This window comes from Neopsephotus bourkii, unplaced genomic scaffold (assembly GCF_033783945.1).
Source record: "Neopsephotus bourkii isolate Nb327-2 ecotype Australia unplaced genomic scaffold, CSIRO-AGI_Nbou_v1 NB_716, whole genome shotgun sequence".
NCBI classification, from domain to species: Eukaryota; Metazoa; Chordata; class Aves; order Psittaciformes; family Psittacidae; genus Neopsephotus; species Neopsephotus bourkii.
Window position 1 is genome coordinate 1,418,539 of NW_026901215.1, and position 23,549 is coordinate 1,442,087.

A 23,549-nucleotide genomic window follows, 5' to 3' on the forward strand; every position below is an offset into this window, starting at 1 on the left:
TTGGTGGGACAGAGATTTGCAGATCTTTCATCTTCATTTGGGATGGCAAAAGAGCAAGGTAGAGGAGACCTGGCCCACATGTGTGAAACCTGAGGAATGTCCCAGGTTGACCTCCTTTGGAGGAGCTACAGGTCCTGTAGGTGGGGTTCTGGGCCACAAAAGGCCAATGTGCTGGTGTCCCAGGGTGTCTAAGTTGGCTTTTCCTGTGTCAGGGAGAAGTGGGCTGGCTGAGAGAGAGGCTGAAGGTAATGAGTACAAGCCCAACAGAGGGTGAAAGCAGATCCCTCCACTGGGACTTGACACAGATATCTACTGCCAAGCTCCTCCATGGGCTCTTTCCAGCCACTGGAAAGCAGGTGTCACTTTTAGGGCCTGAGCTACCCAGCCTCGACCCATAACAGCTCATAGGCCATGGTACCCTTGTCTGTCTGTCTCTATCAACTCTAGCAAGCCTGGCCTGCTAGCTCTGGCAATTGTCTATAGATTACACACCATCAGTGATGACCAGACCTGCTCCTCCAGCCTGGGGTCACCTCAGGGAATGGCATCACTGTCCCTGCCAGTCTGCATGTTACAATATACTCTGCAAGAGAAATGTCACTACATCTGTGAAGTTGATAGGTCAGATTTGTGCCTCTAACCTGGCTCTTGGTTTGTTGGTGGGGCTAGAGAGAACTGTTGGGGGGATCCATCTGTAAGACTGGTATCTCCCTCTATGGATCTGGTGGGTGAAATCAGATATTCTATGGACTCATCAAGTTTCTTCCTGCAACCTGCAAGCACAGGTTTCTCTGCTCTGCTTTAATTCGCTCTGCTTTAATTGGTCAGGGAGACTTTATAAAGAAAGAAGAGAGAGGTCCTTTCTAGGAATGGCTCCTGCATTTGGTTGCTCCTGAAAGCCAGGGAGTGCAGAGGGCAGAATACTTGCAGTGCTTTGCAAAGAACAGGCTATGGAGCAGTGGCATTTGGTCAGTGGGGTTCTCTTCTCTGGCCTGAGTCTTACTTTCTGATCTCTTCTTACAGGCAGTGATCCTGCAGGAACTGGAGGCTCCCAGTTGTGTGACAGGAGCAGTGATGCTGTGACAGCAGGGGATGTACACGGATGCACCTGGAGAAAAGGTAAAGCTGCCAGTGTCACCTCAAGGAGGGAACTGCTCCGTCTCATGACTGTGGCATGTGCTACCCTTCTCCCCAAACCCACCCTGTATGGGGCTCTGAACTCCTCAGCTCACCATGTATCTAACTGTGGGGAGCAGGACATGAAGGGCAGGCCAGATCCTGGGTCCAGTTGTGCCTGGGTTATGGGACTGGAGCAAAGTCAGCCAGGGATTTGGGTTACCCTTGGGATCCTGCTAGTTAGGAACTCAGCACCTACCTGTGTGGATCTGCCTGTACCGAGGCTGTTGAGGGGTATTTAGGATTGAATCCCACCTCTCTCCTTGCCCAAGTGTAGAGGAATCATCAGCAGGGAGGAGGCTGCTGACATCTCCAGGGTGATGGGTTGTAAGAGTGGAGGGAGCTGTCAACCAGCACCTCTTGTTGCCAGGAACTAAGAGCCCTGCACTGGCCCAGCAATTAGTGATCTTACCACCAACAGGAGCTGCAGCTGAGGAAGCTGGTTCACCCAGAACCCATTGCAGGCATCTGAGCACCCTTGTGGCTTCTTAGAGGTGATGTATAATCCCTGGCTTACAGAGAGGGAAGCTGAGGCTGGAAGTCGAAATGATCCGCTTGAGATGCGAGTTAGGAACAGAAGCTGGGGGAGAACACAGGGGTTCCATCTGCCTGCTGTAGTTGATTAGCCATGCTTCCTGTGCAGGTGGAGACAGATAATGTTTGCAAAATCAGCTGGTATCATGGTCAGCCTGAGCACCATACAGAAACTCCTGCTCCTACAAGCGATCATTTCTGGTGGCAGCTGCAGGGGTTGCAATGGAGAATCATAGAATAGTTTGGGTTGGAAGGGATCTTCAAAGGTCATCTAGTTCCAACCCCCCTGCATGGCACTGTGTGGCTACAGCCCATGGCAAAGGGCAGTGCTTGTAGTACCTGCAAACCTAGTGTCCATGGGCATGTTTGCCAATAAGGACGTCTCATTCATTGCAAAACATCTTTCCCTTGCCCTCTAGAGAGCATTCTGGGGTATATTCAGTACAGATACTTTCACCAGTCTTAGCTGGCAACTCATGACACCTTTCAGCAGTACTTGTGTGTTGGGAAAAGAGAAGCGTTACTCTGGCAGGCAAGAAGCTCTGCAAAATGCAGAGTCAGCAGGGAGAATCACACAGGCTGAATCACATCCCAGCTGCTTAGATGTGTTCAAAAAGAAGAAATCACACCTATCTCCTACTTCCCCTATCTCTCCTATTTCTGGTGGGCAGGGAATAGTTGGGAATAGCACCATGGTGGCCAGTATGGGAAAATCAGAGGTGCCACATTCCTGTTCCCAGCCCTGCCATAGCTGTGGTGTTAACATTCTGTGTGGTGCAGTTCACCTGTGCTTGATGCTGGGACTGTCTGGGGGTTGTGGGAGCAGCAGGAGAGGGTGCCTGGGCCCCTGATGGCTCAAGACCATGCTGGCAGGTTTTCCTCTCTGGCTCTCACTGTGCTGAGCAATGAGCACCGGTCTTTGCCAAAGTGGCAAACCCTAGTTTGGGGTTTTTGCTTTTGCTCTGAGGAGTCAAAAGCCATGGGGGACATTTTCCTGTGCTCTGCTTCAAACTGCTGCCCCTCTGAGCTGGGATCAGCAAGCCCGTGCCTTTCATGACGTGTTTCTTCTCTGCTGTAGGTGGTGCCGAGCCTGAGCTGAGCGCGGGGAGGGAGCCCGTAAGCGCTGGGACGAGTAGAATATGAGTGAGAACAGCCACGTCCCATGGCCGGCTGCAGATGGCTGCGAGCAGCGTTCCCCAGCCTGCAGCAATGGGGATGAGCCACCACCAGAGCCTGATGGGGAGCAGAGCCTGGCGAACGGTGCGGAGCAGGACGGCGGCACGGGCAGCCCCAGCAGCGCAGGTCCGGAGCACAGGGGCTCCCCTAGGCAGGAGGACCTTGGTGAGACCCTCAGCAAGGAGCGGTGGCACAGCATCCTGGGGTCCTCGGGAGCTCTGAGCATTGATGAGCAGGAGGAGGAGCTCGGGTGAGTGTGAAGCGATCCTAATGCTGGCTCGGGGCTGGTTTACGTGTGCTGGCTCTCAAGCCTCCCTGGTTTGGGTTACTCTGCTCCATGTGTAACTCATCAGCTTTAAAAGCTGCAGCTGCTCTCATGGCTGAATGTGGCTTTTCACTCTTTTTCTCTCTGGGCCTCTTGCACTGCTTTTCCCTGTTAGAAATGCAGAGAAGCTGGGGTTAGAGCCAGTGTCTCCCCACAGAGTCACTAAAGCGAAGGAGAAGCTTTAAGGGTCTCGAGGGTGCTGGTTGTGATCACTTTGGGATGTCCTACTTGCAAGTTGGAGATTCAGCTGCAGCCCTTACAGCAGTTACCTGAAATAACTTACCATAGAATCCCTTTGCCAACAGAAATCATCCAGGGGTCTGTGATTTAGTCACTTGAGGTTGATGCTTCTGTGACTCTCTTGGCCCTATCTCTGTACCTACCCTGGCACAGGAGAGATGCTGCAAGCACCCATATGTTGGTGCTCCTATGGTGCATTTTTTTCCCTGAATCCTGAAGTACTCTACAAGAAGAGGCTGGGTTGAGTCTTGCTTTTCCCACTGAACCAATTGAGGATTAAAGGGGAGAAAAGTCATCCAGGGTCACTGACTCCATGGCGGAGCTGGAGAAAGAAACCATGATTGCCCCACTGAAGGTAGGTTAGTGCAGCTATGCAGGAAATGGTTGCTAAAAGAGTCAAGGAAATACAGTTTAGTACTAAAGCTAAAGCACAGCTAAAGCTAAACTGCTTGTGCTGCAGTTTGCATTAACTGGATCCGTTTTACCCCTTTCTAGTTTATCCTATGGCATGCATTAGCATGCCAATATATCAGTTGTTAAAACCCTATTTTCCTATCATTGTGGCTTTGCTGCCTAGAGGTCTCGCACCTTCCTAGAAGCCTCTAGCACTGGCCTTGTTGATCAGGGAGGTCTCAGCTCTGCAGCCAGACTCTGAGCTTCACCAGGGAATGATATTCTCTGCTTTCAGCCCCATGAGCTAGTACAAAGGTAAAACTTTTTAATAGAGGGATCCCCATCTTTGGTTTGCAGATGCATTTAGTACCTGCAGGTTTGGGACTGCTGCCTTTGCCCACATGTTTCCTCCCATGGTGTCCTATAGCATCACGTAAGTCAAGTTCAGAAAAGCTTTTCAGAAAGCCTGCAGCACATGGTTGGGAAAGGGCTGATTCCATCATGTCCTGCTCTGACAGGACTCCCCACTCCACCAGCACAGTGAGATAGGTTGTACTTTATTACAACTAATTAAACAGTGAGAAACGACATGTAAACAGCTCAGTGTATAAAAACCCAGTACAGTTGGGCTGCAATAGGAATGCAGTGCATTGCTCTGCATGCCTTGCCATGAGCAATAAAACAGCGCGTCAGAGCTGACTGGGAAAGGCAGCACAGGCAATTAGATACAGCGTTACTTCAATACACTAACAAAAGGTTGTGATTACAATGCAAATAAATATATGGCTCCTTATTTAAGGAAAGCAATTGCCTTCCCTGCTGTGTAATAAGTAGGCACACTTCTCTGTGGGGAGGCTATGTCAGGTTCATTCACACAAGCGAGGTCTTTCAGTGTCTTCCACCTTAGCCTGGCTTTGCTTGGATTAGATGCAGACGGTACTTCTGAACTGGTGAAAGCTCTAGAAAGTCTCTGTGTCTTCTCTGGAACCACACAAGGAGAGATGTGATGTGCCTGACTTATTGGTGCTCACTGACCCATTCAGGGCCATGGCTCCTGCCCTGGTCTCTGCAGTCTGCCCTGTGCAGCCTTTCCCACATTTTTGCCTGCTGTATGAATGTGGGTCCAAGAGATAATGAAAGGTCTGCAGAGTACAAGTGCTGTGATATGGACAGTTAATGGTAGTGTGATGGCTGTCTTGGAGGACCTGGGGACACTAAAAAGGGGTTTTTCCCTTGGAGTGGGGAGGATGTAGACCCTCTGTAGGGGAGGGGAGGTGAAAGTTCACTGGAGATGGAGGCTATTGCAAGAAGTTTGGCACTGTGATAAGCTGCCAAGGCAGGTCTATAATTCCCACTGCTGGGTGTAATGGAGGCTGCAAAGTCCTTCCTGTCACAAGGGGATGAAACTTGTAAAGTCCCACCTGCTTTGTGAAAGCCAATCTTTTCTGTACACACCATCATGGCCAGGAACTGCAGTTCAGCCTGCAGGGATGGATGGATTTGTGAAGACAAGCAGTCCTGAGGATGAGGGCTCTTTGGGCTGGAGCTGCTGTCTCATTTCTGCTTATGTCTGATTTGCTGCATGGCCAGATCTGATGAAGTGGGTGACTGTTTTCTTAAGCCCTGAGCTCCTGGAATCAAGGAATTATGTGAGTCTACAGATTCATGTAAGTTTTTACCATTGTGGGTGTAGAGCGAGGTTTGAAAATGGCGTGCAAGGAGAAGCATTACTGGAGCTGGTTTGGGCATGCACAGGTTCAGCATCTTGTTCACTGGCACAGGAAACCTGCTCATCCCTTATCCACCCCCAGAATTCATCAGGGCAGCACGTTCTGCTGCAAGGTGAGACCATGATCATGAGCAGGGACACTGGGCACAGCCATGGTGCTGACACAGGGTTTCCAAACTGAGACAACCACTGAGGAGGTGCAATGTGTTGACTCCAACCAGCGACTAAGCACCTATCCAGCCACTTGCTCATCACTCCTCATTGCTGGCTGGGGAGAGGATCAGAAGAGGAAAGTGAGCAGACTTGTGGGTTGAGATAAAAGCAGTTTAATAAGTGAAAGGTGGGCAAAAGTGATGCAAAAGCAAGCACTCAACATGTCCCACCAGCAGACCAATGCCCAGCCAGCCTCTGAGCAATGGCTCCTTTGAAAGACCACCCACCACCCCCTCCATTTTTTCCCTCTTTTTTCTGAGGATGACATTATATGGCATGAAATATGTCTTTGGTCAGTTCGGGTCAGCTGTACCAGCTGTGTCCCCTCCTAGCCTCTTGCATACTCCCAGCCTACTTGTAGGTTCATAGCTGTAATGCTGTGCCTGAATCCCACAGGCTAGCTGTGGAGCCTCCCTTGCCTGGGTGTGTGTTCATCACCTTTTACATCTCTCTTAGTGGAGAGAAAAGTATTTGTAGGGTGCCTTGCACTTCTAGAGTGCCTTATCCAAGAAAAAAAGCTTAAGTTACAGCATATGAATTGCTCCCTAAAAGCTTCTGCTTTTTCTCTGCTATAAAAGGGATCAAGGACATTTGCTGCCCACATTTGAAGTTGGATGAAATGGCCTTGATCTTAAGGGTCTTCATGCTTTTGAAGTGGAACAACGCAAGCAATTGCTTTGACAGTATTTTCTACTTTTCCCCTTTTGGTCCAGGTTTGCTTCTGGAGATGCCAAGCTGAGCTGCAGTGAGGATGACAAGGAACATTTTCAATTCAAAGACATCAGGGATGGGTTCAGCTCAACCTTTGAGAAGATCGTTGAGTCTGACCTTATGAAGGGTACATACTACAGCAGCTTGGACTCTTTGGATGTCCTCTCTCTCACAGATGAGACAGACAGCTGTGTCAGTTTTGAGGCCCCACTCACCCCATTGATCCAGCAAAGAGTCAAGGACAGCCCAGAGCTCCTGGAGCAGAAACTGGTAGCCCAGCAGAGAGAAGCTCTTCACCACACGGCTGCTGATAAGCAAGAGCAGGCAGCAGCGAAGCCAGTGGAGGGGGATTTTGGGAGCCCTCTCAGGCACTCAATCACCAGCAGCAGGTCAGAGAATGTGCTAAGCCGGTTGTCCTTGAAGAGTATCCCAAACGGGTTCCACGTGGAAGGGTCAGAGGAAGATGCCACCAAGATCATTAACTCCATCAGGTAAGACAAGCTGGAATTCTTTGGGCAAGGCTTCTTTGTCTTATGGGGTCTCAGCCTAGGAGCAAGATGCAGAGGACATGATAGAGATGGAGCTGCCTTTTTCCCCCTTGTTTCCTTTCATGTGCTGTCATGGCAGAGAGGCCAAATGCCAATGGGAAAACCTTTCCTACCTGTAAGTTAGGACTGCAGCTGGGGACCAAGGTCTTAATGGCATTAGGCCAGGCAGTCACCAGCAGACCTGTGATATTGAGTCCTCACTGTTCTCAAACCCAGGACCCCAAACTGCAGTGAGCTGCAGGGTCCTGCAGGAGCCCTGCAAGCCCAGGAAAAGCCAAGGCTCTGCACTTGGTGTTGATGCTTGCTCTGGAACTCGCCGCCATTCATCTGACTGCTCACAAATCCTGTCTGTTCTTGCAGCAGGCAAAGCTGGGACTCCTCTGGGTACACCACTGCCTGGTCTACCTGACATCTGTAAAAGCCCTTGGCATGTTGGAGGCAGTCAGGCACACTCGCAAATGTGCACTAATGGGCAGGGACACTTCGAGGTTCAGATAGGACTGAGTGCCTTCCCAAAGGTTCTTCTGCAGGCAGTGCTATCAGCAGAGACTTCATCCTCTGGACCAGCTCAGACCCAAACATTCATCACTGGGAGGCAGCAGCTTATCTGCAGGGCACTTCTTTGCATGAGGAAGGCTGGTGATGAGTAGGCAGAGAACAGGAGCTGGATGTCCAGCTAGCTTATCAGCCTTCAGTGAGTCACACCGCCCAAAAACATGTGAATAGGTGCCAGAACTGGCCTTGGGCAAGAAAATAAGTGTATACATCCCCATCTACATGATGCCAGTGGGGCTGCTCAGCATTTTGTCTGTGGGAACATCTGGCCACACCACCAACAAGAAACTTGAAGAGGAGCAATCCACCACTGACAGCAGCTCTGGTGCCAGTCCCAGACCTGTGGCATGATTTGTACAAGGACAGTTTCTCATCCTCAGCAAATAATCTGAACTGGAAAGCATATAACCTATCTCTAAGGCTCCCTGAAAGCCCAGAGGTCTGAAAGAGCTTGGTATCCCTTTCCATACCAGTGGAGAGAGAGGAAGCTTAAAAAAAGCATTGGGGCTGCTTGTTCTGAATGGTTACATCCTTATTTCTCAGGGAGAAGTCACCTTCCCTTCAATTCTTTTCTACAAATTTGAAATTAAATTGTACTGTTTCCTTCGACCTGCAATGAAAGGGTTTGTCCAATGCCAGATTCACAGATGTATTCTTGGTCTTCCTTATTTTTTGGTTAGGACGAGAAGAACTCAAAATGTGCTCTTTTCGGTGGGTTTCCTCAAGTCACTTTGCTGCTCCTTGAATTGTTTCTTGTTTCTGTGTAGCGACGCCAGCTTGAAAGATGCACTGTCAGACTCCGACTCTGACCTGGGCAGCACGGAGCAGCTTGACCAGGGCAGCACAGACACCTTGGCCAACGGCTGCAGGGCAGATAGCGAGGCTGCCAAGAGGCTGGCCAAGCGCCTTTACAACCTTGAAGGGTTCAAGCGCTGCGATGTGGCACGCCAGCTTGGGAAGAAGTAAGTGGGGATGTGGTGGCGCATTGGTCGTGCTGGGAGGATGGAACAGAGTAGGAAGGGACTTGCAGCCATTGTTACAAGGGCTTGTTGGATGGAAGTGGGGCTGTTGGAGATCCTTCCAGTTGAAACTGGTCCAAGCACAATGCCCTGGCAATCTGAATCCTACAAGTTGCCTGTGTGTATTGGGCATCAAATGCCACAAGCTGCTGTCCACCAGAACCAAGAGCTTCCTGCCTTGGGAAAGGGCCCAGAAAGATTGCCCCTAAAGCAATCCCTAGGCTGAAGGGTTTGGGATCCAGACCTGGATTGCACTGGGCTCCCTGCCAGTCACTAGGTTTTTCATGTCTATACCCCAACACCATCTGAGCCAGTCTATAGATGGCCTGAAGGGTTTGATGGAGAGCCCACTGGGGTCCAACCTGGTAGATTTGCCTGGGCAAGTGGAAGAGTTACAGAGATTTCTAAAAGACAGAGTAACAGCAACGAGTGTAGCAGTAACAGTTTATTTTAGGATGCCAGTGGGTGTGAAGACACCAATCTGCATCATCCTTCTCCTGAATCAGATATAATCTGTGTTGCTGGGGTGGTTTTTATGTCTTTGAAATGCCTCAGTCCTGTCCACATCAGCAGAACACAAGCGTCCCTCAGCAAATACCCAAGCTTTTGGTACCAAGGATCACCTGTGACTCCCAGCTTAGTCCTGGGAAAAAGGAGTCCATGAATGATCTTTTAGAGGTTCTTTGCATCACTGGCAGCATCCCTGTTCTCTTTTGCTGTGGTTCTTGTAGCAGGTGCATTGCTGATTGCTGCTGCCTCAGGTCTAACCTTCTCCTTTCAAATTTGACGTCACAGCTTACTGTCATATAATTATATCATACACAATATGCTTAGCAATATGTTTTTCATTTTGTGGGGAGAAGGAAAAGAAATTGTATATGGCAAAGCCTGAGAATAGTGAGATAATCTTCCATTTCCTGCCAGAATTCATTGATTATTCTTGCACTTCCACTACCTGAGTTGGCTTTAAAGCCAACGCGTCCCCACGCATCCCCCAAAAACATGGCAGGGGAATGGTTTCTGGAGAAGCATTCAGGGATAAGAAGGGTCAGGATCCCAGCTGAGCTCTCCTCCTCCGTTCCCAGCAGCATCCATCTGACATGCGAGTGGTGTGCTGGGTTGAGAGGGTGAGATAGGGGCTGATGTGGGGTGCAAGCATGAGTACTGCGGTAGGAGGAGGGGACACGTCCAGCAGTGGGACAGGACTAGTTAGGAGAGAAGGTGCCTGCTTAGCACAGCACATCCTTATGTCCTCCTTCTCCTGTCCGGTTTGGGAGGAGGCTCTGCCTGGCCAGCAGCACGGCAGAGGGGTGCAGTGGGTACAGGCATCTCTCCCTGGGAACTGTCTCAAGCTAGCAGCTGCAGTGCTAGGCTGGGGGCATGTCAGGGCCTTTTGGAGGTCTCCAGCAGCATTTCAAGCTAGGAGAAAGTTTCCCTGGGTCTGGGATCACATCTGCAGTGTCTCACTGGGAGCTGGGCTGGCTGGTGGCAGCAGTTTGCTGTTCCTCTTGTAAACAGTGTCTTCTTCCCTGATGAAAGGGCTGACTGCTCCCTCTTTAATTACAGTAACGAGTTTAGCAAGTTGGTAGCAGAGGAGTATCTCAGCTTCTTTGACTTCACTGGCCTGACCCTTGACAAAGCACTCAGGTGAGCTGGACTCTGGCGCTGGGGTGGACAGAGCAGCGTGGTGGGTTTCTCCTCCAGGCTTCCTGATGCCATGGAGGCCGTCCGTGTGATAGGAGCAGGGACTGGGGGAGCTCCAGGTTGTCATTTAATCTTTGCTTTGGTGTCACATTTGGCACAAGGTACTGCCACCAAAAGTGGGCTTCGACAGGAGGGCCCACAGCCTGCTTCCCCATGGTGGAGAGCAGCTTTCCCAGGAATCCCATCCCGTACAAAATCAGAGCAAGTGGGAGCAACTTCTTGCCTGGGGACGGACAATCCATCCTGGTGCCATCAAGCCAGAGGTGGGTCAGATCTCAGCTGGCAGCATGTTTCCCTACACAGCCCAGAGCTGGCTCCATAGAAACCCTTTGTATTGTACCTGCAAGGGTCCAGGGGTGCACAGGCTGGGGAGAGTACAAAAGCCTTCCTAGCTGCTCTGACCCCCCTTTCCATCTCCTGCCTTAGCATGGATGCTGCCCAGCAGATTGATCCATCACGTTTTTAAGTATCCCGTTCTCTCTGCAGGACATTCTTGAAAGCATTCCCACTGATGGGAGAGACACAGGAGCGGGAGCGCGTGCTCATCCATTTCTCCCGGCGGTACTGCCAGTGCAACCCAGAGGAGAGCACATCCGAAGGTAGCCCTTTTCTTTCCTTGACTCTAGCGCCCATTGCACTCAAAGTGCATGTTTGTCACAGCCTGAGTGTGAAACCATGCATCCACAGCCAGGCCTGAGTAGCACCCATTGGTCAGGTGAGGCTGATCCATCCCTGCTGATGCTCCTTGCACTGGTACGGCCTAGGGACACTGGGTGCTGTACAGACTTCCCCCCCCGCCCTCCCCCACCAAGGGAGCCAGATCAGGATTTGACCCTTCAGGGTATTTGGAGCTCAGTGACTGATCAAGCAAAATGCAAGCTTTGCCATGTGGGTAACAACAGTTACAGAGCCGGGGCTGGAGCCACACTACGGCAATGGTTCAGAACTGAGTTAAACTCAGTTCATATTGCACGGCCCTCAGTGGAGATGTCACTGCTGCTAGTGGGGTCTGTTTTCAAATGTTACACTTCCAAATAGCACAAAACTACTAAGAATAAGGAAAAGTGGATCTGAAACACATTACTGCTGCTGCTGTTATGACCATTAGCCTTTGCTTCATGTCATTAACCAGATACTGCAAAAGCAGGCACTAGATGCATGGTAACCTGACAAAGCTATTGCAGGTTCTTCCTTCAGGAAGCAGTTCCTTGTTGCCTCCAGCCTGAACTTCAAAGGGTATTCTAGCAACAAGAAGTTTAAGCCACTGTGTATTATCCAGATTTCTAAAAAATCACCTCTGGCTGTGATGGTCTATTGGCATAGAGACATGGAAGAGTCAGGACAGTGCTGTCTGGAGATTATCAGGCAGCTGAGAAGGTTCTACAGCCCTCCAAGATATTTCAGGATGTTGCTACATGCTTATTCAGTAACAGTTCCACTGATAGAGATGTGGCTGTTGCAGCACTGAGGGTCACTTCAGCCTTGAATGTTGGGATGCTGCAAACAAAAGTGGCAGAAGCTGAGTGGGGTGACTGGTTTCATTCCCAGGAAGTGATGTCTTGGGCACATTATTAATGCTTTCCTTTACTGGTGAATCCCAGACATGGAGGAACTATGTGGTTGTGTTGTGACACTGAGCAGAGAGAAAAAGTGAATGAAACTGAACCAAGCAAGACTGAAGGAATAGCTGGTTTTGGGACACCAACTCCACCCTGGGGCCATGTGGGACATGGTGTGCCTGACCAAAGTGATACAGTAAAGCCACCTGTAAGATGTCAGCCTAGAACCTCACATAGAGACTAAAATATATGCACTGGAAAGGCATTTTGTCCTAAACCTAAAGCTGCTCCTTGTGAAAGTGAAGGAATATCTTTCTGAGGAAGCGTTTCTCTTGAAGGGTAACATCCATCACACCATCTCCTCAAGACTATAAGCTCTCATAGAGAAATACATGATGTTCCCATCAGAAACTCTTCCTCAGACCATGGTTCTTCCAAGAAAGAGAGAAGCTCATGTGCTCAGCTATCTTCATCCTGGGCTTGTGTGCCTTATTGCCTTTAGCTGGCAGTGTTTAGAGCTTGGTGGCTGACCTGGACAGGAACAGGCCATAGCTGGCTCTCTGTGGCTGCACATCTGCCTCCACAAGAAACAACCAGCGCTACTTCCACACCTGGACCGGAGGGGAAGTCACAGTCTGACCCTTGGCAGCAATTCACAGAGCAGCACGCACAAGGGAAATAAGCCAGGAGCATCATGTCATGTCATGTCTGGCTTGGTTCAGTGGAGCAGTCCATCTGTGGGCACACACTGACAACTGTCTTACGCAGTCGAAGGAGACAGGTGTTCTTTTAGGTCCCCAGATATAACAGTTACCCTTGTTTAGCAATGGGTAGGCTGTCAAGACAGCAAACACCAAAATCGCATGGGAAGGGGGGTAATCTTTGTTACCTGACTGTTGTGTGTTTCAGATGGGATTCATACGCTCACCTGTGCCCTGATGCTGCTAAACACAGATCTTCATGGCCATGTAAGTAGTGCTTGAAGGTTCCTCCTCTCCATTTTCCTTCCTGGTATAGAGGTGTGTCCCCTTATGCAGGCTGTGCAAACTGAGATATTGTCAATACTCTGATGAGCCCCACATGGGGAGTTCTGGATGCCAGATCCAGACATGGGGGCAGTCACTCCACATTTAAGCCAAAGGCACATCTCCTGCTGCCATCAGCTATCTTATATAGGCACAGGCAATGCAGCTTTCTTCCCAGGACCTGTTGCATGCATCAGCCCTGTCCCAGGAGCAATTAGGGAGAGCTCTTCACCACCAGTCCCTGTGAGGCTCGCAAACAGCAGCACCAGTTGTGCTGCAGTTTCTTGCAGTTCAAACACCAGACACCTCCCCTTATCGCAGAAACTACTTCAAGGGAGAAAATGGCTTCTTACAGGTCTGGATTTGATCTTTTCTTCCCAAAACATGAAGTAAGTCTCAACTGTTCGTTTTCCTTAAGACGTAGCAGCCAGCCACTGGAGAGTTTCGTATCAGAGAGGCCTCCGGACAAAGGGCAGGATGAGCTGAGCTCACTGCCCAAAGGACAGCAGAGGCTGTCAGAAGATCTCTCACTACCTTTTAGAGGCTCTTTCAGGTGCAGAGGTTGTTTCTTTCCTAAAAGGTCAAGCAGGGTGTTGATAACAGAGCAGAGTGGGAAGAAAACTGCGGGGGAAAGATGTGCTGGGGCAAAGGGGACAGCACTGTGACACTGTCTACCCTTAGAAGAATGTAAACCCCTCAGGTTGAGATAAGAGCAGTTTAATAACTGAAATAGAGTGATAATAGAAATAATGTCAATGATAATAACACTGATCATAATAATGGGGAACAGCAGAAAAAGAGAAATGAACATTCAGAAAGCTAACTGCAGGAGGGAGACTGTGAGCCTCAGGGCGCTCCTTCCCAGGGAAGAGGGGCTCATCAAGTCTCAGGTCACTGAGAAGTACCTTCTTTCATAGCCCCTCTGGGAGCTCTGACCTGGAGCCACAGACTCCCCAGAAGTTACGTGAAGTTGGAGGAGGAATGGCAGTGGATGGGGTGGAGTGCACGTGTCTTTTTATTGCACCTTGTGCATGTGAAACCCACACACGGTCTTTCTGCCCCATAAGCCCATGGTTTCCGGGCTGTACTATCAGTGTCCTCTTCTGCCTCCAGCTAGTAACAATTGGTTGTGCGTCTGCAGGGGCTTGCCCTGATTTTGCCAAATAAGGAGCAATAGGTCATAGTCCAGCTCCTTTTTTGTAAACTGGTTTACAATCATCTTTGACTGGAGCCTTCTGTGGAGGGTGAGAAAAGAACACTATAGGAGTGCTCTTTGCCCATAATGGTGATGATGCAAAGGCCACCAGTTCCATCCTGACAGTTCAGCTGGGGAGACCCTCCCCACCATTACAGCACAGACACAGCCTTCATAACAGTGGCCTGGCTTTGATGCAGCAGTCAGTGAAGAGTATTACTGGTCTGTGCAAGAGCGTCTTTTCCAGATGTGCACTGTGGCCTGCACCAAGCTGGCTACAGCTGCTGTGATCTCATCCTTTGGGGACCTGACACCCTGTGACCAGTGGTACACTGGCCATTGGCTCCATTCCCACCCACATGGCTGCCAGTGATGTGTCTAGGCAAACTGCCTCTGTATGTGGTGGGATATCGGTGGGGCTGGATCCTGGGAAGGTCTCACAAAGCATTCATCCTTCATCAGGAATGGTTGGAGCTGAGAAAATATGTTCAGCAAAGCACTTCCTGCAGCAAGCAGCATTACGGCAGAAGGCAAAGTATGCAACTTGACTCCAAAATAATCTTATTTTGTCTAGATTTTTAGTTGAAAAATCCCAAATATGTCTCTGGGAAGATAGAAATCATTGAAAAGTCAAAACAAAAAACAAAAAACCAAAAACCCCAAACCCACCCCAACCCTCAACCTCTAAAACCTCGCCGTTTCTATTTTTCATTGAGAAGCTGGCTAAGAGCCCTGGTGAGAAGAAATGATCTCATGCTATCTAGGCAAAGGAGAAGCAGCTTTCGTTTGGGCAGGTGTAGAAATGCCTGAGTGTTTCTGTGAAAAACCTTCTCTTTATTTTTCCTCATGTATAATATTAATTTCTTCTTCTCCTTCTCCTCCTTTTTTGTTTTCTTCCTTCTGCTCCTGGAACCTCTCTTTCTGCTCTTTAACCCTTTACCAGGTGGTAAGTGCAGTCATTCTAGTGTTTTGCTTTAAAGCAGTGGCATTTGACTTATTTTTTCTGTGTTAAAGAAAGACTTTTGTTTGTCTGGATCCCTCAGTGGTTGTGCAGTGTCCTTCACTACTTAGCAATCCATTAGCAGCTGATACGCATCACATGAACTTCTGTGAAGAAACCTCCATAAACTGCAGCGTACCTGGGGTTGTGTCACTTGGTCTCTCACCCCTTTTTGTTAAAGATGCCGTTGTGATATTGTACATCACTATTTATTTGATTTCCTAATTTGATATTGTGTGTGTGTCTCTGTTTTAGTGTGCATTGCCATGGAGTGGGAAATTCCTTTGGTTAGGAAAGGGTGGTTGATTTGTTTCTGTAAAGGGGCAGTTTCCTACAGCAGTGTCTTTAGAATGGGCTAGTTCACCATTCCAGCAGCATTCAACATATACTGAGTCCACTCTTAAAAGTGGTGAGACTGGCTTTAAAACATGATATTGAAAACATGATACTGGCCCCACTGGAGTATTACCTTAGTACTGTTGATTTTCTACAGCAGGTAGACTCAAACTCTGTTTCCAAACTGTCCAGAAAACTTACTGTCTTGAAATGACATTTTCATTTTTATAGAACCACCCAGAGTTGGTGTTTAAAAGCCGGCAATCACCATCAAACATTACAAGCCTTGTAGTATAATCCATGTTATTGCAGCTCTACATTGCTCTGCTGGTGCTCTTTGAGCTCCAGGAGATGTTATGGTAAAGTAGGTGCTCCTCTACTCCATCTCTGCCCCTTGGAGACAAAGCTTTGGGGTGTTTCCCTTTCAGCTGTCAGTGTTATCCTTCCTTGTTCAGAACTGCTGGCCATGGAAGGACTGCGACAGATCAACACCAAGGCATCACCAGCACTTGTGGTTGTGTTTTGGTACTTCAAGAAAGCCCAGCTTCTGGAGTCACTTTGTAATATGACAAGCTTTAGCATTTGTTCCAAAGCAGGCCAGCAGCTCTCATGGCCACTAAACAAAGCCTGAACTGGGAACCCTGACAGCTCCTAACTCTACATGTCCATTCCTATTAATCTTACAAACCCTCTCATATTGTCCTTAAGCCAAACATATGGTTTGGTGTTAGCACTGCTGTGTAAATAGCATTTGGACAGCTGAAGAGTCTTGAGATGCAAGCAATGGCTTGCATATTCTGCAGAGCAACAGCAGTCTGCCCACAGCAGCTTTGCCTGGCCAAGGGGCCATTGGTACCCCGAGTTTGCAGGCTTGTTCCCTGCAGCTGGGTAGTTCCTTTCCTGCAGCCTAGATCACATCTACTACCAGATCCCTTGGTCCAATCACACCAATGGCTATCACTTCATGCTGATGCATAAATGTGCTTGTAGGGTATTTTCTCCTGAAGATTAGTATTTGGGAGAGATCAGAAGAACCTGGGTAAAAGCAGGTTTCTTGTCCTAGGGGCAAGATGCTCATGCTGGGGAGCTCAGAGATGCGCACTTTGCAGCTGAGCTGTTGGATGCCTGGGGCCTCCAGTCAAGAAGCTCAAGTGGTTCAACACCTCACAGAGGGGATGCTGAGGAGAGCACCACAGATAGCCACCCTTCACAGGCTCTGGGCCCCAGGAGAGCTCCTCCTTGGGCTTTCACATGGTACCTGCTTTTCCCACTGAGCACCCAGCTCCATACTCACCTGCCCAGCTTCCTAATGCTGGGACTTGGCTACTGCCCAGAGTCTTCTGGAAGTGGACAGAGCCATCCTGCACATTTCAGGAGATGCTCCACAATCACCTTGAGTGAGTCAGTGCAGCTGCTGAGGCTCAGGGGAGGCAAGGACCCTGGAAATGTAAACAGGGGAGTTACACTGGGTTGAAATAATAGGATGGCAGGATCAGCCCTCTTTATCCACCATCAGATCAATCTCATCCTTCCTAATTTATTCTAATGCACTCTAACCGCTGTCATACACCTTATCTCTGCATCTCTCCATTCTCATACACTCTCTGTGTACATTCACTCTGTCCATCCATTCCCGTACTCTGCCTACCCATTTATCTAACTATCCATTCCTTCTCATCTATTTAATCCACTGCTCACTCACTTGCTTTCCATCCAAGCACACCATGGTGCCAGCTGATTGTCTGATAGTGATTTCTCATGCTTTGCTGTATGGCCTGGAGCAAGGTGGGATGAAGTTCTTTTCTGCCAGGGGGGATATACCAGGAATAGCAGCTCTGTGTGGCTGTGAAGCAGCCTCACCGGCTTTTTCTATTGCTGGTAAGTGACTGATGCACCAGAAAATAACCAAAGTATCTTTATCTGTGTGGCTGGCCATAAATGAAGGTGCATCTCCCTACCCAGAGGTCCCAGTTTAGCAGGGGACAGAGAACCAAGCTTTGAGGTGCGCAGATCCATTCCCCTGAAGGTTATGTTTACACGTGATGATGTTGCTGAATCAGCAAGATGACCAACGGTCTAACAAGGCACCCTCCTCCACTCTCAGAATGCCCCTTTCCAGAGTTGTTCCTGGGTTTCCCTGTACTTGCTAAATACTGAGCGAAAGCTTAGGCAGTGCCTGGTTCCTGAGTCACTCATGATCACAGGACTATTTCACTGCAAGTGTTGGTCAAGTGAAGCTGCAGTGTGTCCTGGAGTGGTTCTTTGTTTTCTCTATCCAGCTGGTGTTGATTTGGAGGCATTTGCAGGGCTTTGCATTTGCGTGGCAGGCTGCAGCCTGTTTCTCAGAGCAGAAAGCTGAAGTATTAAGATGTTGTTGACTTGAAGTTGCACTTCATCTGAGCCACCCCAGCATCCTGTTATCAATCCTACTGACAGCCAGCCTGAATCCTGCCCCTGACTCTGCAGTGTTTGACAACCTTGTCCAACAAGCTGATTCACAGTATTAGCATCCTTGCTGGAGCTTTCTCATCACCTCTTCTGGTTTTCAGACAAAGGGTGTGTTTTCGTCCTTCTCAATTGCTCACCAATTAGCCACTTCTTCACGGTGTGGCTGCTGTCTCTGAGCTCAGAGATCTTGGGCAAGAGAAGGAGGCAGATCACAGGATAAAAAAGAAGCCGTCCCTTAGGATTAATATATACCCTGGATGCAATGTGTGAGAAACACAAGAAAGGGCCTCAAGGCTGGTTAACTTGTGCCACTCTATCTCCCTGTATCCACTCATTATTAAAATGTGTTGGCCTCTGCATTTGTTGCTGGCTCACTGCAGAAGGATCTCTGCAGGCAGAAGGACCTGTGCTGTGCACCCTGCTCTCCTGCCTCCTAGCAGAAGTAGTCATGTTCTCTCTGTGCAAAGTAATGTGGTGCCTCAAGTTCCCAGGCAATGTACCTACTTGACCTCCAAACTCCTGCCCTCATGGATGCTCATTACTGCATTTTGTACCTGCTTTCCCACTCTCCTTCCTTCCTCCATGTGCATTGTGCTACTGGCTTTCTTTCTGTTACCTACTGGCCATCACGTACACAAATCTATCTTCCTTCTGCTGAAAACACAGCATGTCTGCAGGTTTCCCTGCAGCTCTCTGAGCTAGCAGTAGTCTCTAGCTATGGGGTGCAGTTATGGGTATCAGCCATGGGGCTCCCCTGTGAGAAAACAGAGACATCTGAGTCTTGATTTCTGCTGCACCGTGTCCCCAGGCACTGCAGGTTTGTAGCAGTGCATTATTCCTCTTTTCCCTTCTCTCTCAAGGGTGCCAGCTCATCTGGAGATGGCACTGACAGGAGGCATAATTATGAGACAGAGGTGCTCAGATGCAGCGCAGGCTCCCTGTGTAGCCAGAGTGTGTCTGCACACACAGATTGTTTGGGGAAGGGGGGGCACACATACTGTGGGCTAATCCCAAGGCCTCACTCTTTGCTGATGCTTTCTCTTGGGGAGAAGCCTCCAGGTGAGCTGTTGTGCATGTCTGTGGGCAGGGGCTTCTGGTGTCAGTCTCTTTCGAGAGGTTATTTTCTTGCACAGAGGACCCATCTTGGCATGTCCTAAAGGATCTGCTGCAGCTTCATCCCCTTCCAGTGACTCAGTGAGGTCCTTCTTCCTCACTGAATCCCTGAGCAGATTCCTGGCTCTGTTGTTCTTGGCCATCCCCCCAGGTCCTCCTGGATGGGCATCCTGTCAGTACCTGGGTGCAAAGCCCACTCAGTGTCAGGATCCTCTTAGGACTGCTGATGGCAGCTCGTGCTCTCTCCTCACTAACTCCAATGTCCGCTCTATGTGGTGTCACCACAGGGTCTATCCTTGGGGACCTCAGGGCCTGAAGACTGAAATATGACAAGGATACACCTATCTTTTCTTTGTGGTATCAGACACCCCTACAATTCCCACTGACTCCTCCACACCTCTGCTAAAGTCCTTTGGAGAGGTATGAGTTCAGGAGGAGGCTTGGAAAAAGGCTGTCTCCAGCCCTTGGCCCTTGCAGGCTGACAGAGTGACTCCCCTGGCTATGCTCAGGGGTTTGGGAAGACATATGAGACTGATAGCAGGGGTGCCAGATGACCTGGCAGCATTAGCACCAAATAGTCATGGCATTAGTTACTGATGGGTGGGTTCCAGGTTGTGAGTTTCCAGTGTACGTGTATTGCCCTCACATGCCACAGCACTCAAATTCACACAGTACCAGTAGCTGGATCATCTTTTTGTGATGACTAGGAGTAGTTTCTATGAAGGACAAGTCATTGCCCAATGGTGGCTGTCTTCCGATGCTCACACTGCAGGCTCATGCAATTCCTCGTGTGGCAGGCTTGGACACCCATCAGGCGTTGCAGTTTCAAGGCAGTCTGAGTGTTTGGTTTGAGTTTTGGGACACAGACTGTGTCAGGAGTAACCTAGAGGCCAAGGTGAAATCACTTAGAAAGTTTGGAGCAAGAGCTGGAGAGGTTATTTTCATCTTTTTCATCTTCCCCATTAAAAAAGAGGTCATTTGAAATGTCTGGTGCTGTCACTAGCAGCCCAAAATCAGAGTAGTAGACCTTCCAGCATTGAGCTTCTGAGGCAAACCCAAACATGACTGCTACATACATAACTGCTCTTTAACAGACACTCTGGTTAAAGTCACACCTCTGCAGAAGTTTGATGAGCTGCTTCTTTGCCTTACAGAATATTGGCAAGAAGATGTCGTGTCAACAGTTCATAACAAACCTGGATGGGCTGAATGATGGGAAAGACTTTGCAAAGGATTTGCTGAAGGTAACGTGATACAAACAGACAGTGGGATGCTGTCATTGGTACTGTAGTGCCACCTAAGTCCTGCTGGGACGCTGGGACACTGAGCCCTTGAATCAGCGTTTTCCAGTGCACAGTAGTTTCATTAAAAGAATGTAACCCACATGGATAGCTTTGCCAAGCAGTGAGCCATCAGACATCTCTTCCCTGGTGGTCTTTTATCCAGATTTGTGGCATATCTGCCCTTAGAACATGCGAGGGTCCCTGTTCCCTATGGTAGCTCTGTGACGCACCAGACCATGCACAGAACAAGGTACCCCCCCTCAAATATGACCATGTGGCACTGATACTTTTCTCCGTCCCTTTCCCCTGACTAAGACATTGGAGGTGTCTGCTCATACCCCGGAGTCTTCTACCATACTTGTGTAGGTCAGGATTGGATGCAGCACCCAGAATTAGTCCAAAATATCATGTACTAGCCTCTAAGCTGGGCTCCTGTCAGACCCCTCTGCTGCTGATGTGTGCAGCCCAGTACCTAGCATGGCACACAGACAAAAAGGGGTCTAGCAGGGCAGCAGTTGTGCTGCTCACCGGTGAATACTTCTCCAGGACAGTCCAGCAAGGAAGGTATCTCCAAGAACACAAACAGGGTGTGGAGGAGATGATCTCCACAACCCAGACATGCTTTCTATGAGAGACACAGCTGACACCATGTTTTTGTTTCAGACACTATATAACTCCATCAAGAATGAGAAGCTGGAGTGGGCCATGTAAGTATATGTTAAGCATTTGAGAGGTAGGGTGTCTTTCAAAGTAGCTGACAGGTTTTGAGTCATGGTTTTAGCCCCAAAAGCTCCCAGAACATTTCCAAGCCTATAAACACTGATGTCTCTCCTGTAGGTAAGCTGGGTTTATTTATGTTTTAGACACAAAGCAGACAGGGAGGCTGGTGGCAGTCTGTGGACACAGGGCCCACAGGCACAATCTAAATGAAGGGAATGCCCTCTTTGTTTACTATTACACCTATGAATGTTGATCCCCCTTCAGGTGCTTTAGAGGTCTTTACACAAGGAGCTTGAGATCTGGTGTTCTTTTGGTCACTGGGACTTTCCATCTCTTCCACATACTTTCTTTTGGAAATGCTATCAGTGAATCACTCAGGCAGGAAGAGACCTTGTGAGATCTCCAGTCCAGCTTCCTCCTCAAAATATGGTCAACATCGAATTAAGACCAGGATACTAAGGGCTTTGTTCAGTTTGATCCTGAAAACGCCCAAGGATAGAGAATCTCAACTGAACTCTCTCCACCTTGTTGATGCCCTTTCCTGTACTGGAGGCCCAGTACTGTTTGCTGTGTCAGGATGCGATGAGTGCATGATAGAGAAGGATCACTTCTCTTCGCCTCCTCACAGTGCCGCTGTTACACAGCCCACTGACTGCTTCCGTTCATCCCGCTGCAGCCTTAGGGCCGTTTCTGCGGAGCTGCTGCCCAGTCAGCCAGCCCCATCCGGTCCTTCTGCAGGACCCCTCCACCCCTGTGCCGTACTGGAGTGCTGCATGTAGTGAGGCTCTTGTTCCTCTGGGTGGTGGCTCCATACCTCTCGCTTTATGTTGTCCACACACTCAATGAGATGCACTGTCTGCTCTTCCACATCATCATTTGTTACCCTGGAACAAGTTTGGGAACAGCATGATGGCCTCTATGAGAGGTTCACACAGCATCTTCCTCAGCCCTGCTTCCCCTGCTCTGCTACACACCTCCTGCCAGAGCAAAGGGCAGGACCCTCAGCAAGGGGTGCACTGTGCTCCCAGCCCAGATGCCGCCCCACCAGTGCCATGGGGAAGCCCATGACAGACCTGGGGGTTCAAGCTAACACTGTGGACATCTTCCCTCTCCTCTCCTCCTTAGCCTCAGACCACTCTGTCTACAGAGGGTCATGGGACTGAGCAGGACCTTGTAGGCCATTAGCTCCATCACCTGCTCTTTTCATTGTCCTGGCCAGAGAAGTGGTTTAATCCTATCTCCCTCCCCAGCTACCTGGGTCAAGCTTTGCAGAGCAGGAGTCTCCACTGCCAGCCATGCCCTGATGGCAGCAGTGATCACTGTGGGCTGGTGTCTCCTCTGGGAGGGACAAAGCCAGCAGTGTCCTCGGAGGGGCAGTGGTTTCTTAGCAGGTGACAGAGCACCAATTTCAGTCCAGAAATGTCATCTTGCATGGCATCTGTGCGAGAAAGCAGCGGTGCCAGCTTTGCAGCAGCGGCAGGGTCGGCTGGTGGACGTGGTCACGAGAGGGAGCTCTGCAGCTCCGCAGAAGGTGCTGGTGGGATGGTTTATGTAAGGGGAGTTCAGCAGAAGTGCATCTGCTGGCTGGATGCAGGCAGTGGTTACACAACGCCTGCCAGCACACGCTGCATGGCTGGGCACATCCGGGGGGTGTCAGCACCCCGGGATCCTCCTGCAGCGCTGCAGCTCCACTCAGCAGCATCTGCCCCACTCCTGCCCTCCTCTACCCATCCTGCTTGTATCCTTCCACCCCATCATTCACCCCACACCGGCCTCGGACCTGCCTTGCTGCAGGGTGTCCTGCTTGGTTGCAGGTGGACAGGATGCAACATGAGAGACCACTCAGCTCCTCTGCTGTGGGACAGATGCTCCTGGACGTGGGTACCTGGTTTTCTTTCAGAGACGTGGCACTGAGTTGTAACCTTGCACAGGTTTCCCTCTGTCTTCTGTCCTTGTCATCCCAGAGAATGAAATGCCCTTGCTCGCAAAACCCAGTCAGACAGGCAGGTATATGGCCATCATCCCAGCAGAAAGCCTGAGCTCAGAGGGGTCCCTCTGGTGCAGCTCAGAGAGCTGAGCCCCACTAAATCCCTACCCAGGCAGAGTGCTTGGGTTCTGCCTAAGCGCCAGGGCTCCTGTGGGTGCTGAGGGCTGAGAAATCATCCTTCTTTTCATCCCAGATACTGGATTCATCCCCTCAGCTGAGGTTTGGTCCCAATCTAAGCTGCAACCCAAGTTTGCAGATACCATTCAGACACTGACATGTATCACACAGAGCAGAAATTCCCTGCTTGCTCTCCCTCCATGTCCTAGAGACACTGGAAAGCATCACTTTCCATACAGATTCTAGTTTCTAAGCACCAGAGTAGATTTTACTTCAAACAGGCATGGTGGAGTCACTGGACACTTCCCTAAGCTGCTCAGCCCATGCTATCCAGGGTCCAGGACCAGGATATCCGTGAGGAGAAGCAGGTTTTATGGAAATGACCAGTATTTCTTGCTCTCTGCTGGCTCACGCTGAGGACACAAATGGGGAGCTGATGTATA

The 23,549-nt window shown here is 49.7% G+C and overlaps 1 protein-coding gene across 1 annotated transcript in view; it reads left to right on the top strand.

The window, feature by feature from the left end:
- The first annotated feature begins 1,023 nt into the window (after positions 1-1,023).
- PSD2 (pleckstrin and Sec7 domain containing 2) overlaps positions 1,024-23,549 on the top strand; it is a 35,123-nt gene continuing 12,597 nt past the window's right edge. The window contains exons 1-9 of the mRNA XM_061354016.1: positions 1,024-1,119; positions 2,789-3,136; positions 6,500-6,988; positions 8,368-8,562; positions 10,186-10,266; positions 10,810-10,922; positions 12,792-12,850; positions 20,154-20,243; positions 20,946-20,989. Coding sequence (XP_061210000.1) covers positions 2,850-3,136; positions 6,500-6,988; positions 8,368-8,562; positions 10,186-10,266; positions 10,810-10,922; positions 12,792-12,850; positions 20,154-20,243; positions 20,946-20,989 — 1,358 coding nt within the window. The 5' untranslated portion in view covers positions 1,024-1,119; positions 2,789-2,849. The remainder of the gene's footprint in view (positions 1,120-2,788; positions 3,137-6,499; positions 6,989-8,367; positions 8,563-10,185; positions 10,267-10,809; positions 10,923-12,791; positions 12,851-20,153; positions 20,244-20,945; positions 20,990-23,549) is intronic.